The sequence below is a fragment of the Chiloscyllium punctatum genome, chromosome 3 (assembly GCF_047496795.1).
Source record: "Chiloscyllium punctatum isolate Juve2018m chromosome 3, sChiPun1.3, whole genome shotgun sequence".
In the NCBI taxonomy this organism is placed as follows: domain Eukaryota; kingdom Metazoa; phylum Chordata; class Chondrichthyes; order Orectolobiformes; family Hemiscylliidae; genus Chiloscyllium; species Chiloscyllium punctatum.
Window position 1 is genome coordinate 106685419 of NC_092741.1, and position 12444 is coordinate 106697862.

A 12444-nucleotide genomic window follows, 5' to 3' on the forward strand; every position below is an offset into this window, starting at 1 on the left:
TATTCATTCAGTATCTCCCCAATCTCTTCAGCCTCCACACACAACTTCCCACTACTATCCTTGACTGGACCTACTCCTATAAAATGTGTAAAATGACCTGTCTAAGTTCTAGACAAGCTATCGTAGCCCTTTTGTGAAAGTTACTGGGGTCTCGAGGCCCCATCTGCTCTCCTTTGTTGCCAAGTGCATTGTCCTGTTAATTTTCCCAACACAGAAACAGGGGAGATTGTGGTTTCTCATTTGCTGTTACACAGTTATTACATGATGACAATATTCACTTTACCCATTGTCTCCAAATTTCCATCTGTTCATGGCCATTTACCATTGTACAACCTTCATTTTGTTTCTTGATCAGCCCAGGCAATGTAGATGGTGTTGAGGAGACCACCTTTGTTACCCGTCCTTAGCTACCATTGGTAGTGGAGTGAAGTCTGGAACCGCTGCTGTCTTTGTCCTGATTGTATTGCACTGTGAGATTATCCATAGTATTGCAGCAACGAGGAAGGATGTAGTATGAATTACAGGTGAAATTGCACACAAAAGTGCCTCATTCTCTTCACTATTGCTGTTTCATTGGCTTGTACCTCTTCCTCCTTATTGCAGCCAGCTGCAATTCCACTGTGTGTGTGTGTGTGTGTGTGTGTGTGTGTGTTTTTAGCTGCCCATGGTCGTCAAATAGAGCTGCGGCCAAATGTGGGCAACATTATAGAGGCCAAGCTCCTGGACATAGACCTGGATGATTTTCTGCCTATGGTCAGACACCAGCTGGATGATCCAGGAAAGGAATCACATTGACTCACTGCGTAAGGCCTAGTTGGTATTTGATGCCTGCAATACAATGTGTGTGTGTGTAACCAAGGTCGTTCTGAATTATGAGGAAGTCTATTAATCTTGCCAAACCCTCAAGTATGGACCACCTGCTTGTCCTTGGCAGGTGGGAATGGACTTAAGTGAAATCTGTCTGAAAGGGGATCCTATGTTACCCTCCTTTTACCATGATGTATGGCAGATTTCGAGATGTTGGCCTATATCTTTGGCTTCAGCCTGATAAGACCCCGATTCATAAAGGTTTAGAGTCATACTCACCCTCACAACGACCTTCTTCCCACAGCACCTTCCCATGTAACCACAAAAGGTATAACATCTGCCCCTTCACCTCTTCTCTGCTCACGATCCAAGGGCCTAAACAGTCTTTCCAGGTGAAGCAGCATTTCACCTGTACTTCCTAGTTGATAGCATTCCCCAATGTGGCCTACTCTACATTGGAGAAGCAAATGCAGAATGGGTGACCACTTTGCAGAACACCTTCAATCCGTGTGCAGGCCTGATTCCGACTTGCATTTTAACACAGCATCCTGCTCTCATGACCACTTGTCCGTTCTTGGCAAGCTGCAATGCTCCAGTGAACCACAGAGCAAACTGGAGGAACAACATCTCATCTCCAAACTGGGCAGTTTACAACCTCCTGGACTTACTATTGAGTTCAACACCTTCAGATTGTGAACTCAGTCCCATTTCTTCCTTTCCTTTTAGCTTTACTTAGTACATTCTCTGTCACCATGTCCTCTCTCCCTTTCCCCCAGTTCAGTGGGACCATCCATTCTTTACAGTTTGGATGCTTGGCACACCATTGTTCTACCATTGTCACATTTTGGTCACTTATTCTGCATTACCAACACCCTTTCTCTCCCAGCAATCCACCCCCCTCTCCAGTTGCATATGCTGCCCCCTCGACACATCAGCTCTGATGGAGAGTCATCTAGACTCGAAATGCTACCTTGCCATCTCTCCACGGATGCTGCCTGACCCATTGTGATTTCCAGTATTTAGCTTTCTGTGGAAATACTGTCCTTGTCCTACTCTGAGTGTGCAATTCTGGTTGTAGCTGATGGCTGATTTCAGTGAGGATGCATATCTTAGTCAGGAAGGTGGGATTTCTGATGATGAAGAGATAGGAGAGGTCTTGAATGAGTACTTTTCTTCAGTATTTACAAATGAGAGGGACCGCATTGTTGAAGAGGAGAGTGTGAAACGGACTGGTAAGCTAGAAGAGATACTTGTTAGGAAGGAAGATGTGTTGGGCATTTTGAAAAACTTGAGGATAGATAAATCCCCCAGGCCTGACGGGATATATCCTAGGATTATGTGGGAAGCAAGAGAGGAAATTGCAGAGCCGTTGGCAATGATCTTTTCGTCTTCACTGTCAGCGGGAGTGATACCAGGGGACTGGAGAGTGGCGAATGTTGTGCCCCTGTTCAAAAAAGGGAATAGAGATAACCCCAGGAATTACAGGCCAGTTAGTCTTACTTCAGTGGCAGGCAAAGTAATTGAAAGGGTATTGAGTGATAGGATTTATGAGTATCTGGAAAGACACTGCTTGATTAGGGACAGCCAGCATGGATTTGTGAGGGGTAGGTCTTGCCTTAGAAGTTTTATTGAATTCTTTGAGGAGGTGACCAAGCATGTGGATGAGGGTAGAGCAGTAGATGTAGTATACATGGATTTTAGTAAGGCATTTAATAAGGTTCCCCATGGTAGGCTTATGCGGAAAGTCAGGAGGCATGAGATAGAGGGAAATTTGGCCAATGGGATAGAAAACTGGTTAACTGGTCGAAGTCAGAGAGTGGCGGTAGATGGTAAATATTCAGCCTGGAGCCCAGTTACAAGTGGAGTTCCGCAGGGATCAGTTCTGGGTCCTCTGCTGTTTGTAATTTTTATTAATGACTTGGAAGAGGGAGTCGAAGGGTGGGTCAGTAAATTTGCGGACGATACGAAGATTGGTGAAGTTGTGGATAATGAGGATTGCTGTTGTCGGCTGCAAAGGGACTAAGATATGATGCAGAGCTGGGTTGAGGAGTGGCAGATGGAGTTCAACCCTGTCAAGTGTGAGGTTGTCCATTTTGGAAGGACAAATAAGAATGTGGAATACAGGGTTAACGGTAGGGTTCTTAGTAATGTGGAGGAGCAGAGGGATCTTGGGGTCTATGTTCAAAGATCTTTGAAAGTTGCCACTCAGGTGGATAGGGCTTGTAAGAAGGCCTGTGGTGTATTAGCGTTCATTAGCAGATGGATTGAATTCAAGAGTCGTGAGGTGATGTTGCAGCTGTACAGGAGCTTGGTTAGGCCACATTTGGAGTACTGTGTGCAGTTCTGGTCGCCTCACTTTAGGAAAGATGTGGAAGCTTTGGAGAGGATGCAGAGAAGATTTACCAGGATGTTGCCTGGAATGGAGAGTAGGTTGTACGAGGATAGGTTGAGAGTGCTAGGCCTTTTCTCATTGGAATGGCGAAGGATGAAGGGTGATTTGATAGAGGTTTATAAGATGATCAGGGGAATAGATAGAGTGGACAGTCAGAGACTTTTTCCCCGGGTACAACAGAGTGTTACAAGGGGACATAAATTTAAGGTGAAGGGTGGAAGGTATGGGGGGGGATGTCAGGGGTAGGTTCTTTACCCAGAGAGTGGTGGGGCATGGAATGCGCTGCCTTTGGGATTACCTTTAAGCGGCAATTGGATAGGTACATGGATGGGTGCTTAAGCTAGGACAAATGTTTGGCACAACATCGTGGGCCGAAAGGCCTGTTCTGTGCTGTATTGTTCTATGTTCTATGTTCTATGCCTCTGTCATTCCTTAATTACACACTGGAATACCCCAAACAAACCAACGTTATAAACAGTCTCCCGAAATTTGCCATCCTTTTAAGAAGCACCTTGGTATTTTGAGTTGACTCAAGAATCAAGAGTATTTCACTGGCCAATGGATGGGATTTTTCCCTAGGTTCTGATTGATATGTGACAGATGTTTCTATAATGACCTGCAGTTTATTTTCAATCGGGCAGGCAATAAACAAGGAAATAACTAGTGCCTGCCAAAATGGTACAGCTATTATCATGGGGGATTTTAACCTGCATGTAGATTGGTCGAACCAGCTAGGTCAGGGTATCCTTGAGGAGGAGTTCCTTGAATGTATCTGTGATAGTTTGCTTGAGCAGCACGTAATGGAACTGATGAGGGAGCAAGTTATCCCAGATCTGGTCCTATGTAATGAGACAGGAATAATTAATGACCTCATAGTCAGGGATCCTCTTGGAAGGAGTGGTCACAATATGGTTGAAGGACCTTCAAAGAAAATTTTCAAAGGGCTCAGCAAAAATATATTCCGGTGAGAAGGAAGGGGTACGAGGAGGGGTAATCTGCCATGGGTGTCTAAGGAAATAAGGCAGGCTATCAAATTGAAAGAGAAGGTATATAAAGTGGCTAAAAACAGCAGGAATCTAGCAGATTAGGAAAACTTTAAAGGTCAACAGAAAGCCATGAAAAGAGCTATAAAGAAAAGTAAAATAGTGTATGAGAAAAAACTAGCACAGGATATAAAGACAGATAGTAAAAGTTTCTATAAATATATAAAATGAAGAAGAGTGGCTAAAGTAAATGTTGGTCCTTTAGAGAATGAGAAGGGGTAGTTGGTTATGGGATATGATGAAATAGCTGAGGCATTGAACAGGTACTTTGTATCAGTCTTCACAGTGGAGGATACTAATAACATGCCAGTAAGTGACGAAGAGACGGAGGTAGGTGAGGGCCTGGAAACAATCATTAATAGAGCTAGTGTTGGGTGTTCTAACGGAGCTAAGGATAGATAAGGCTCCTGGCCTTGATGGAATGCATCCCAGGGTACTAAAAGAGATGGCGGTAATTTTCCAAAATTTGATGGACTCTGGGGCAGTCCCAGCAGATTGGAAAATAGCAGATGTGACGCCACTGTTTAAAAAGGTAAGTAGACAAAAGATGAAGAATTATAGAGCAGTGAGCTTAACCTCTTTAGTGAGGAAGATGCTTGAGCCTATTATCAAGGAAGAAATAGCAGCCCATCTCGGAAGAAATTATCTCATTGTACAAATGCAGCATGGGTTCATGAAGGGCAGGTCATGCTTCTCATATCCTTTGGAATTCTATGAAGACATTTCAAGCAAGGACAATGGGGACCCCATAGATGTGGTGTACCTAGATTTCCAAAAGGACTTTGACAAGGTGCCACACATGAGATTGCTGTGCAAGATTAGGATGCATGGTGTTAGGGATAGAGTATTAGCATGGTAGAGGTTTGGTTGACTGACATAAAGCAAAGGGTGGGGTTAAATATGTGCTATTCTGGCTGGCAACCAGTGACTAGTGGTGTGCTTCAGGGTTGTAAATCTATGGAGTTCCTTGCCCAGGGAAGTAGTTGACGCTACTTCAGTAATTGCGTTCAAAGCTAAAGTAGATACTCTTTTGAAAAATAAAGGAATTAAGGGATATGGTGAAAATGCGGGTAAGTGAAGCTGAATACACGAAAAGGTTAGCTATGATCTTATTGAGTGGCAGAGCAGGCTTTAAGGGCCAGATGGCCTACTCCTGCTCCTAGTCCTTATGTTCTTATGTTCTAATCCCAGGGTGATCGAGGACCTCCAGGACTGTCTGGACCACCAGGCCCACCTGGACCCAAGGTGAGTGATTCATCATGTTCACCAGGTGTCGTTTCCATGTATTAATTGGTGACTGTGCTCCAGTTTGTTAACAAGTTAGTGCCGACTTTTATCTGTAAATCTAAATAATAGATAATCCACTGAACCACAGTAATTCGATTGTGCATCATCTAGCATATTTGGGATTTGTTTCATCTGGAATGAGCAGTCATGGAGACCGTATGGACTTATCGATGGCCAAAATATAGATATTGATGAGTTTATTGATGGCCCAGATTTTGAAATCAATGAGGGCACTTGCTGCTGATCTCAGACCAAACTATGAAGTTACCTAAGTCTAGATTAGAGTGATGCTGGAAAAGCACAGCAGGTCAGGCAGCATCAGAAGAGCAGGAAAACCGACCTTTCAGGCAAAAGCCCTTCATCAGGAATAGGAATTTTAACCAATGAAGTTACTTAAGATGATTGATGTGTGGGTGAGAATTTCAGCTCTGAGGAAGGAACGTCCTTCCCATCACAACCCTGCAGCCCACCCTAGTGCTGGTGGAAAGAAGTGGCCACTTGGGGCAGTGACTAGAATCCATTGCTATGCAATCTGCCAAAACAAAACATCATCTACAAAACAAAACAAATCTGTCACCTTAAAAAGCCAATAAACCAACATATTAGATAGGTTTGACATAAATCATGAAGTTATATCTTTTCTTTGAACGATGAGATATTTTTGATCATAATCATTTTAATAGATGCCAAATTAATCCAGTTTAGGACCACAGGTAAGTCATTTTAAAACGTGATATGTATTGTTATATCCAAAATGGTTGATCAATCATATTAAAATAATTTACATAGTAATATTTTAAGCCAGATAAATATTTTTAAAAACCAATTTGGATCAACTCTTTAAAAAAAGCTAGAGAATCCTCAACCGTTAACGTTTTTTTTAAAAAAAGATCAATTGAATATGAGATTTGAACATCTTCTTCAGTCTCCAGACACTTTGAAAGTTCTTTCTGGTGTAAGTCCTCATAAGGTATTTATGAAAAATAACAGGTTCATATATTTTGAAATGCCCACCCTTTTTAGTCAGAATAATGAGTTATTAGTTGGCAGTCAGACCAAATTCTTGCTACTGCCAAATTCCTATTTTATGCACTGATAACTGCAGAGCTTCTGGAGCATTGTGAATATATGCACTGCAATGCTTAGGCACTGGGGAAGTCTGCAGGTTCCTCTCCCCTGCATTAATGGTGACTGCTGAGCACTTGTTGTCATTGTTCATATAAAATCTGGGCCAATAAAAATGAAATTGGGTATTGTGACAAAAAAAGACATGTGGTTGAAGCTTTTTGTCTTGTATTTGTTAGGACTATTCACAAAAGCATCAATTAAATGAGTAAACCAATATTTGTACTATGCTGTTTCACTTAATAGGGTGATGCCTTGATCAATCACAATCAACCTGCCTGGTGTAAAAGTTAAACAAAGCCTGGCAGCTAACTGTGTAGGGGAAAGCAGTGACACCATTGGTGGGACTGCAATAGAAGAGGTGAAGTAAAAGAGCAGCAGGGGATTTAACTGTGAGAGGAACAGACAGGCGTTTCTACAGCCACAAAACACACTCTGGGACGATATGTTGCCACCATGGTGTCACTATCAGAAATGTCACTGAATGGCCGTGAAGGGGGAGGCTAAACAGACAGAAACTTTGTTACATATTGGTACCAATGACATAGGTAGAAAGATTGATGAGGTCCTGAGAGCAGAATTTAGGGAGCTAGAAGTTGATTAATTGACAAGAACTAAAAGATAATAATCTCTGGATTACTTCAGTGCCATGTGTGAGTGAATATAGATATAGGAGGTTAGTTCATATGAATGATAGGCTGGAAAGATTGTGCAGGAGGGAATGACATAGATGTCTGGTATATTGGGACCATTTTCATAGGCTATGGGACCTATACAAGGTGGACAGGTTGCATGTGAACCAAACTGGGACCAGTATGCTTATGGGGAGATCTACTGGTGTTGGGGAGGGTTGAAATTAACTTGGCAGAGTGTTGGCATCCAGACAGAATATTCAGCAGAGGAAGACAAATGGCCAAAATTACAAATGATAATATGGGAGTCATGAAGGCACAGACATTATCAACCAGTTAGAGCACAAGAAAGTTTGACAAGATTGGATGGTATTTATTTTAATGCTAGGAGTCTGACAAACAAGTGTGGGTATGATGTTACTGCTATTACTGAGACATGGTTGTGGGGGGGGATGGGCTTTGCAACTCAATATTCAAGGATGCTGGGTTTTCGGGTGAGACAGGGAAGAGATAAAGCAGGAGGAGATGTCACAATTCTATTTAGGGAATCAATTACAGCAGTAAGATGGGATAACTTTTTTAGAAAGCTCCTGAAATGAGCTTCTATCCATATAGTTAGAACATAAAAAGAGCAATCACTTTCCGGAAGTGTACTACAGAATTCCTGACAGTCTCAGAGAAGTATAAGAGCAGATATGTAAGCAAATTTCAGGGAAGTGTGAAAGTAATCAGGTAGTGATATTGGAGAAATTCAACTTGCCCAACATTAGCTGGGGTGGTCATAATGTGAATGGTTTGGAGGGAACAGAATTTTAAAATGCATTCAGGACAGCTTTTTAAACAATATATAAAAGTCCTGGAGTTTAGATAACAAAGCTGGGCAAGTCATTGCAGTATCAGTAGGGAGCATTTTATAGATAGCGATCATAACTCCTTTATATTCAAGATTGTTATAGAAAAGGTCAAGGATAGGCCTGGAATTAAAGTTCTCAACTAGGGGAAGTGTGATGTGAATAGGATTAGAAATGATTTGGGCAGAGTGGACTGGGAGCAGAAACTTACACATAAATCTGTCCCAGATTGTAGATACCTTCAAGAAGGAAATATGGAGATTACAGGTCAACATATTCCAACAAAGAGGAAGGGTGTGATCATTAAATCGTGTGAATCCTGGTTATTAAGGGATATGGCAGACACTGAAAGTATCCTAAAATGAAGCTCTAGAGGAATACAGAATGTGCAAGAGGGAAATGAAAAGGCAGATTAGAAGAGGTAAAAGGGAACATGAAAGGATTCTAGTGTGTTTAAAAAAAAAGGAAAACCTTAAGTTATTCTACAAGTACATTAAGAGTAAAATGTTAACAAGGGAAAGAGGGCTTATTAAGGACAACACTGGTAATTGTACACTGAGCCAGATGACATAGGTAGGGTTTTAAGTTGGGCCAGTGTTCACTAGTGAGAAGGTTGCTGTGGGTATGAAAATCAGGGAGAAGTCTATGATACAATTAAATAAATGAGCAAAGATAGAAGAGGTTCTGACTGATCTGGTAGGCTTAAATTTCATCTCGGACCAGATGAAATATATCCCAAGTTGTTGAGTGAGGCAAGGGAGGAAATAACAAGGGTCCTTGCAGAATTTTCAATTCCTTTCTGGCCACAGGTGAGATGCTGAAAGACTGGAGGAAAGCCAATGTCTACCAATATTCAAGAAGAGAGCAAAACTAGTCTAACTTGGGTGGTGGGATACTATGAGAAGCAATTCGGAGAGACAGAATTAATGTACATTTGGAGAGGCAGGGATTAGTCAACAAACAGTCAGTGTGGCTTTGTTAAAGAGAGGCCATATCTGGCCGACTTGACTGAATTTTTCAAAGGGGTGACCAAGTGTGTAGATGAATGAGGGCATGCTTTTGGTGTAGTCTACTTGGACTTCAGCAAGGCTCTGGATGAGCTCCTGCATGAGCCCATGGGATTCAAGAAAATTTGGGAAATTTGATCCACATTTGGCTGAGTGGCATTAAGCAGAAGGTGATGATTGAGGGATGTTTTTCTGACTGGCCATCTGTGTCGTTGGTGTCCCACAGGGGTCACTATGGGGCCCTTAAATCTTTCTGGCTTGTATAAATTAGATTTGAATGTACAGGGTCGATCAATGAGTTCATAGACATGACAAAAATTGGTGGAGTGGTAAATAGTGAAGAGGATAGCTTAGATTGCAAGAGGATATAGATGAGCTCATCTGAAGGGCTGATCAGTGGCAAATGGAATTCAATCAAGGTAAATGTGAGGTGATGCACTTGGACTGGACACATAAAACAAGGGAGTACTGGATGAACAATAGTGCTCTTAGAATCTCTGAGGATCAAAAGGACCTTGGTGTGCATGTATACCAGTCCATAAGCTATCAGACAGGTACATAAAGTGTTTAAGAAGGCATTAGGAATACTTGCCTTTATTACTTGAGACAAAGATGTGAAAAGAAAGGAGTTTATGCTGGAACTGTACAAAATATTGATTAGGTCACAGCTAGATTATTGTGTGCAGTTCTGGAATCCACATTATAGGAGAGATATGGTGACACTGGATAGGGTGCAGATGACATTTACCAGGATATTGCCTGAGCTGGAAAGTTTCAGTTGTGAAGATTGGATGGACGGACTGGAATTGTTTTCTTTAGAGCAGAGAAGAGGCGACCTAATTCAAATGTATAAAATTGTGAAGGGCATAGCTAGGGTAGACAGAAAGGAACATTTCCCTTTGGAGCTCTCAATGTCCAGTGAGTATAGATTTAAGGTAAAGGGCAGAAAATTTAGAGGAGATGTGAGGAAAAATCTTGTCACCAAGAGAGTGGTGGGAATCTGGAACTCATTGCCTGTAAGGACTGTAGAGGCAGAAGCCGTCATAACATTTAAAAAGTACTTAAATGTACACTCATGATGCCAAGTCATACAAGGGTATTGGGTAAGTACTGGAAAATGGGATGAGAATAGTTAGATGGTTGCTTTTTACTGGCCTGGACAGGATAGGCCGAAGCACTTTTTCTGTACTTCTCTATGATTCTCTATGTCATTAACTGGTATATTATCAATTGCAATGCCTCTACCAATCAGTATTCACTTGCCCACCAATTAGCACTCTTCTCCTAAACAGTTTATTCATCAATTTCCCCTTAAATTGTTATTCTTGTGAAATGTTCTGATGAGTGTACATTGAAAAGCTTTGTGTAAATGTGTCTTTTTCTCGGCAGTACTCAAGTTGTGTACTACCAAATGACTAAAAATAATTTTTTTTAAATCGACATTAATTTGAATTGTGATAGAAAACCTGTCATTGTTTATCCCTTTATAAAACACTGTAAATGCTGATGAAACTGCATATTAGTTCGAGAGGGAAGAAGACAATTGCTATTAGAAGACTGGCCTTTATTTTTGACAGAGTAATTTTGAAAACCTTATGAAAGGAATATCAAACCCTTGATGAAAAATAAGAAATATTCACATTCTTTAGGTGCCTTGATACATCCAAAAACATCTCCAAAACATTTGCTATGGAATGATTGTAAGGTGCAGTCACTATTGTAATTCACACATGGTAGTCAATGTGTACAGGATCATAGAATCCTTACAATGTGGAAGCAGGCCATTCCACCCATCAAGTCCACACCAACCCTCTGAAGAGCATCCCACCCTGATCCACCTAGCCTGCACATCCTGGACATTACAGTAATTTAGCATGGTCAATCCACCTAACCTGCACATTGTTGGACTGTGGGAGGAAACCGGAGCACTAGCAGGAAACCCACGTAGACATGGGGAGAATGTGCAAAGTTCACACAGACAGTCGCCCGAGATTGGAATCAGTCCTAGATCCCTGGCTTTGTGAGGCAGCAGTGCTAAGCACTGAGCTAATTGATTTTATTCACATTAGGTTTTTGTTGTGCTCTGTGGGGTGTTCAATCACAGCCTATTACCCATGTTCATTATTTGGAACGAAGTTTAACATGTGCTGATGTTTGTATTACTGTTCTAACAGTGTAAAGTTTGCCATTGCTTATTCAAAACATGGAATCTTGTGGCTTTCTTTCCTTAGTAAGTCCCCTGAATCTCACCTGTGTCTACTATAAAAGTAAAGATTAAAAGGTAAAGTCACCATCGTCTTACCAGATCATTGGAATGCTCTCTCATTGGAGAGAGATGATAGATGGTGATTTAACCTGAGGGTGACCATGTCTCAGGTGAGGAGAGAGCTGAGAAGAGGAGTCCTTCATGGTAACCTCAGCCAGTGTGGGAATTAAACCCATGATGTTGGCATCACTTTGCATTGCAAACCAGCCATCCAGGCAACTGAACTAATTGGACCCCTGCAGCCAGCTAGATATACATTTAGTGGTCAGATTTGGGATTATAATTCTCTGTACTAAACAAAATGATGCTTTTATCTGCTGAAGGTAGCATAACAATAGAATCATTAGGTGGTGCAGTATGCAATGAGGCCATTAAGCTCAACAGCTGTTTGAAATTAGTTCCAATCCTCTGCTCTTTCATGACTGAATCGGTTTCCTTCACTCCTTTTGACAACTGTGAGCAGGGTACCTACTTTCAGGAAATATATATTCGTTCTGGAGCTAATTAATATAATGTAGATTGATCAGGATAATGCCTGACCTTCAAGGGTTAAATTACAAGGAGAGATTGCACAGTCTGAGGTTATCTTTTGGAAGGTTGAGTGATTTGTTGAATTTTTTTGAGACATTAAGGGGATCTGAGAGGGAGAGCTTATTCCTGCTGCTTGAAGAGCCTATGACTGTGGTGGGGTATGATGCATAAATGAGAAATAAATAAATCAGAAGTTAATTTTGGAAATGTTTCTGCACACAAAGGGTAGTAGACATCGAAAACCTTTCTGCAAAAGTAATTCATCGATTGTTAATTTGAAATCTGACATTGGTAGATTGTTGTGAACCAAAAGTATTCAGATAGATATAGAGCAAAGGTGGCTACATAAGAGTTCGGCGACAAATTAGCCAAGCTGTCCCTAAAGGCCCGAACAGACTCAAGAGGCTGAATGATCTCTCCCCGATTCTATGTTGTTATGTTTGAGATCGTGTCTTTTAGATTAGATTAGATTATATTCCCTAGAGTGTGGAAACAGGCCCTTC

General features: G+C 41.5%; 1 protein-coding gene across 1 annotated transcript in view; it reads left to right on the forward strand.

The window, feature by feature from the left end:
• col9a1b (collagen, type IX, alpha 1b) overlaps positions 1-12444 on the forward strand; it is a 154887-nt gene that overhangs the window by 31486 nt on the left and 110957 nt on the right. The window contains exon 9 of the mRNA XM_072558078.1: positions 5434-5487. Coding sequence (XP_072414179.1) covers positions 5434-5487 — 54 coding nt within the window. The remainder of the gene's footprint in view (positions 1-5433; positions 5488-12444) is intronic.